This window comes from Austrofundulus limnaeus, unplaced genomic scaffold (genome assembly GCF_001266775.1).
Source record: "Austrofundulus limnaeus strain Quisiro unplaced genomic scaffold, Austrofundulus_limnaeus-1.0 Scaffold11, whole genome shotgun sequence".
NCBI classification, from domain to species: Eukaryota; Metazoa; Chordata; class Actinopteri; order Cyprinodontiformes; family Rivulidae; genus Austrofundulus; species Austrofundulus limnaeus.
In genome coordinates this window covers 3,085,932-3,091,899 of record NW_013952413.1, presented here as the reverse complement: position 1 = coordinate 3,091,899, position 5,968 = coordinate 3,085,932, and the positions used below count along the sequence as shown (strand labels likewise).

General features: G+C 38.7%; 1 protein-coding gene across 1 annotated transcript in view; it reads right to left on the bottom strand.

Moving 5' to 3' along the window:
* Positions 1-2,833: 2,833 nt before the first annotated feature.
* LOC106513281 (nuclear receptor subfamily 4 group A member 1) overlaps positions 2,834-5,968 on the bottom strand; it is a 6,626-nt gene continuing 3,491 nt past the window's right edge. Inside the window, exons 3-7 of the mRNA XM_014002022.1 lie at positions 5,501-5,630; positions 5,070-5,233; positions 4,756-4,958; positions 4,502-4,680; positions 2,834-4,419 (exon numbers count right to left, since the gene is read on the bottom strand). Of these exons, the coding sequence (XP_013857476.1) occupies positions 4,157-4,419; positions 4,502-4,680; positions 4,756-4,958; positions 5,070-5,233; positions 5,501-5,630 (939 nt within the window). The 3' untranslated portion in view covers positions 2,834-4,156. The remainder of the gene's footprint in view (positions 4,420-4,501; positions 4,681-4,755; positions 4,959-5,069; positions 5,234-5,500; positions 5,631-5,968) is intronic.

Genomic DNA, 5,968 nt, shown 5'->3' with positions numbered 1-5,968 from the left:
TTTTAGGATTCTTGAAGGGTCAGCGTGCCTGACCCTGTTATGAATACGCGGTCATAAAAAATAAAGTGACAGTCAAAAGAGATTTRCAAAGGTTTTAAAAAAAGTGCTTTTAACTACAGTCAATTTTCTGTCCAAATTCTCCTCATGAAACGAGACTTGGTTCATTAACTCTGACTTTTATAGCTTGCCTACAGTTTTGGCACACATTACACACCTTGGTGCAGGCTAGCTTTTTATTTTCCCTCCTCCTCTTTTCTCACTGTGTCTCTTTTTTTCCCCATCCTCTAYGCCAATGCCAAAACCCAGGTGACCAATACGTTGTGTGCAGTTTGATCAGGTGTCAAGTGGCTTTAATGCTGGCGGTGCTGCAGTCTGCTGCATGAGAGCGGCATGGTGTCGTTTTCTTCCAGTCAAGAATGTTGCCAACATTAACACCATGTGCATCAGAAACGACACAGGCTCAGAGAAGAGAACTTTGTATGGTCACTTTTCAGCACATCATTATGCAGCAGGCAGCATATTAGGCCCTTCCTTCAATAAATCCTCTAAGCCACATGCGTCAAACTCAAGGCCTGCGGGCCACATCTGACTCCTGTGTGGCCCGCCAGGGGTCCCCTCCCTCCATTTTTTTTACTGAACATGAAAATTATTTCTTATATCAATGGTAAACTTTAATTTTATGATTAAATACAACAAAATAAACTTAAAAGGTGAAAGATAATAACAACTGTCCTGCCACTGAGCTGTTCGTTTTTAGTAACTGAGCAATTTATTTGGATAGAACAGTCTGAAAATAAACTGCTTTGAAGTTGGCATCAACCATAAACTAAATCTGCCATAATGCATACTACTCACTAAGAAACTCATCAGTGAGAAAAACTTTATTAGTTTTACTTTTATTAATATTTCTGTATTTATTTCAGATTTTGTCAGTCGTACACTCAGTTCTTATCAGTGTTTATGTTAAAACACTTGAAAAAATTTATAGTTATTACAGGTTAGTACTGATGTTAGAAGCACAACACTATATTATTAGGGTTTCCTTTTTATAATGTTTGATCTATTATGCGTTGATTGATATAGAGTACTTACATGTCCGAATCATAAACAACACATAATTGAAACGTTATTATAACATTAGATTGAGACTTTTGTATGAATGCCTGTGATTCAGCCGTAGGTCAGTAGGGGGCGAACTCAGGCATTGAAGAATCATGTATAAATTGATGAACTTCCTGGCTTTTAGTCAGTGTGGTTTCCTGTCAGCTCCGCTTGGCAATAAACCTCACTCAGTTCCAGATTCTGGTTTTGTATGGTTTTATTCCTTCTACTAATCATATTATTTAACTTTGGTGGTTTTCATGTTGACTTGACTTCAGTCTATTGAACACGTAATTTTCTTACATACTGTTTAGTCAAAGTTAAACATAAAACGTCAAAGTTTATTACAACTGGCCCTTCGAGGGCCACCATAACACTCATGTGGCCCTCAGTGAAAATGAGTTTGACACCCCTGCTCTAAGCTTTCATGAACAGACTGGGGAGTAAGTACCAGACTCTTCTTAAAGTCTCCTGATACTCTGGAAGTGTCCCTCAAACACAGAACCAATCCTGCAAAGTTCTGTCAGAGTGTGGGACTGTTGTGGTGCTTTGGGTAGAAAACATTTCATGTGAATGTAATGTTGTGTTCTGTTCACTTCAGAAGTAAAAACACAGATCTGGAAATTAAGTCAAATCCAACTTTATGCATTTTCTACATTCAAACATAATGAAGATAAAACAGTATGTGTGCAACTAATTTAATGAGATACAAACTGACAGTAACTGTAAAGTGACTTCCACATTTTCTTTTAAAGAAAATGTAAAAATGGTAACTCARTTGAGTGGAAATTGTTGCTATAACTTGGTTAAGTAAATCCAACACATCTRTTTTTTGAGTGCATGTTCATTTCTAACACTGAAAAGGTAAATTATGACTTTGAAGTTTTTTTTTCTGAACTTGGAACTTAAATATTTTGACCTTAGAGATCAAACCAAATGTGGTCAATTCATCTTAGCTTGCTTCTTAGCTTGCTAACTGATATGTTAGCACAAACAACTGTAACTAACCCACAGAAACAAAGCTCTTAAAACACCATCTTATTATAAAGTTTATGTATGTTGAAGTTTTAAAATTGGCAGCAGTGGTTAGCACCAAYGCCTCACAGCAAGAAGGCCTTGGGTTCGACCCCCAGGTCGGATCTGGAGTCTTTCTGTGTGGAGTTTGCATGCTCTCCTCGTGCTTGCTTGGGTTTTCTCCAGGTACTCCGGTTTCCCCCACTCCCTAAAATGTACAATGGTTTGCCTTCAGGCCCAGGCCTCCCTTGAAAAAGAGATCAGCGATCTCAATGTGATTTTCCTGGTTAAATAACAGAAAAATAAATAAATAAAAATAAAATGACATCTGACCGTCATCAGCAATGCTGCAGTAAAATTTGTTAAACACAGCAGTATAGCTGGTTTCAAACATTTATTTTGAAGTGTAGCAGACAATGTCTGTATAAACTGTTATCCATTGTATATTGTTATGATAAACCAAATAATTTCAAATATCAAAAATCCAAATGATAAATAAACTGAAGTTAGGCTAACCAGTGTCTCCCATTAATATTTTCTTCAAAATGTAAAGACACTCTACATTAATTATGTTTAAGAATGAGAGAAGTTTGAAATATGTTACAAAGATGGAGAAAACGTGACTAAACTAACAAAACCATGTTCACTCAGAAGATGCAGTAATTCATTGAACAAAGACAGAATTATCAACAACTACAAACAAAGCTGAATCTGTTGGTGGTGTGTTTGAAAAGAAAACATTTAATATCAAATTATTCGATGCCTTTTAGCATTTTGCACCATTAAAGAACAGGTTTGGCAGCACTCTCAAATGTGCGCACACGTTTCCAAAAGCACAACAATTACAGCGGGAGAAGAAAACAAAGACTTTGTCCTTGTACTGTTTGAAATCTTTATAGCTGCTCATCTTTTATCACATCTTTCTGTTAYCTTTTAAGAAACAGTTTTCAGTACAAATATGTCCAACACAATAAAAAACGAGGGAAGACAGGAGACAAGTTTCATGATGTTTAAAACACAGAACAGATGTGCTACTGGGAACTCATAAGAAGGAAATCTGTCYATGCATTTTAACTCTCAGATATACTGTGGCGTAAATTTCACTCTGTCTTATTGTTAAGACGAGAGCAGATTGCTTAGATTTATTTTAATCTTAGAATGGACAGCTCTACTTTAGATTTTACTGCCTTGAGAGCACGTATCACTACAACAGAGTGAACACACACTTCAGGCAAATRTTACCAAAGTCATGGTTCTGAAGWAACTATAATGACCACTCGTTCATGATTGTAAGAAATGGCTCTCTCTGTCTCTGGAATGAAAACTCACTTAGTATGGTTCATGGACTAAGGTGTTTAAAAAGGCACTTTGTGTTTCATTTAGAAAGATTTGTGTTGTTGCAGTTCTTGTTTGTGGTGTTCCACAAGGGTTTTACCTGGAAAATCTCCTTTAGTTTAAGGCAGTAAGGTTCGTAGCTGATAATACCAAGATGAAGCTTTGTTAAATTTTGGTCCAAGACCTTCAGCAAGAGCACAAACAGGATTCCAACTATTTTATGACAGAAAGACATGAGAAAATACTTCCTCACGTTTYATTTTGCAAACTAGATTTGTAGTTATGCCTCCATGTTTTGAGTATTCTACTAGCTTAGCTTCTTGAAGTGTTTGGGTCTGGCTTTTTAAGAAATTAGTGTGTTTCTCAGAGCTTATTGGAGCACTGCATTGTTTTTTTTTTTATCACCATTAAAATCCTAAAAGCTGCAGAGCAGARCAACGTTCACATATTCAGCACAGCRATAAAGTGGTTTTACAAAACCTCACAAAAGATGTAGAAAATATAATGTCATGAAATGCTGATACAACTTGAACACCGGTATCAGTCTGTCATAGTGCTAAAATGTTAAATCTTTAAAATGAAACCAATATATAATGGTTTCTCAGAAGGAGGCTGAAACGACACGTTAGCCCCAAAAGTCAATGTGGTATATGGTTGATTGGACATAGAGTTCACTGATAACACACATGTTAAATGAGACACATCTTCAGAACGGCAGAGTATCCATAAAGATTTTCTCCACTATTGGGGGAGGMGGGACCAGGTCCTCCAATTTCAAGTAGAAGATGCGCTGCCGGCCCTGAGTGCACAGAGTCCTCAGCTCGGGGAGTTTCCCCAGWAGACGTGAAATATAGTTGGGCTGTGTCCGGCTTTGATCTGAGCCACTTCCAGTCATGTATTCCCCTAAACAGGTGATGAGGTTGCTTTGAAAGTCCTCAACTCGTCTGGGCTCCTTGAGGCCATGGCGGTCTATTTAAAAAAAAAAAACGATGTTCCCATCAGAAAGTCTGAACTACAAATTACATTCAGAAACAAACACAAAGTATTTTACCTGTGATGATGACRAGGGCAGAAAGACAGGCATACAGCGAGGTGTCTAAGTTCATCCGATGAAGGCTCTGAGAAAAGTCCATGATGGAGTCGATCCAGGCTCCGAAACTGTGAACGCACTGCTGCCGGTGGAGGACGACGCCGTTACAGAAGATCAGCTTGTTCTCTTCTGGTTTTGACCTRAATCGTTGAAAACCGTCAAAGAAAAGTGCACACTAATGCTGCTAAATAACTTTTTTTAAACAATGCAGCAACCTGTATGCCAGGCGAAGGATGAAGAGTTCGACAAAGGCAGATTCAAGAAGCAGCTCCTGGTCCTCTGTGCAGAAGTCTGTGAATCCTGGGATGGTTTGAGCCCAGTTTCTTATTACCTCCAAAGCACCCGTCAGCAGATCATAAAACTGCTGGATGTCATCAAYGTCCTCCTTTTCTTTCAGATTGTCTGTCTTCTCCTCATACTGCAGAAAGAAGAAAAGGATTACTAAGTTGTTTTTATTTCTCTCTCTTTGCGCCACCTAACCAGTGCAATTACAACAGAGAGCTGGGCGGCTGAAAGTCAGGCGCTTCACCTTGGAGAAGTCAAGCTTTTCGTTKACTGGGTCAGAGTCTAAATGAGCTCTGACAAGAGACGATAAGATGTTCACACTGGAGGTTGTGGATGAAGCCTCATTCACTGTCTTGGATTTGGAGGGCAGGCGACCTCTGCGACCTTTGAGGCTGTCTGTGCGAACAACTAGGAGAAGGACAAGGAGATGAACACATTTGCCTTAACATCACACGGCAACTGTTGCAGCTCACATTTTAAAAAATAGCTTCTGTAATAGTTTCAGCACCACCACCCGACCCCCTCCCTTTTTTCTACAGCTGGCACTGTAAAACTCGGGTTACGCATGTCTTCACTTCAAGCTTTGGTTTCCCAAGACTGTCATTACAAACCCCAGGTTGCTGTCATCGTGCACGAGACCCGTAAATGCTTCACGGGAGTCTGACATTGCTTTACCTTCTTTGACCATTCCCACTGCGAGACATTTCTGGAAACGACAGAACTGGCATCGGTTTCTCCTCCTCTTGTCTACTGGACAGTCTTTATTGGCGAGGCACACGTACTTTGCGTTTTTCTGGACAGTTCGCTAGAAAATAAAATTAAAAAATCTTTACAACATGACCTAAATATGGCAAACATACAGTATAACATTGCACATAACAGAATGGTAACAATAAATCTCTACAATGACTTATTTATTATCCAGCTTCTTTTATCTCTATAGCTACATTTACATGGACATAAGTAATCGGATTAAACGGCCATTCGGAATAAAAATGCATCATGTAAACACCCAATTCTGATTATTCTGACCCGATTCAACTCGATCCGAATGAAATTGTAAATCGGAATGAGAGAGGTGGTTTATGCCGATTGATAATCTGAACAGGGTGCATGTAAACACTTGATCTGATCATTTTATTC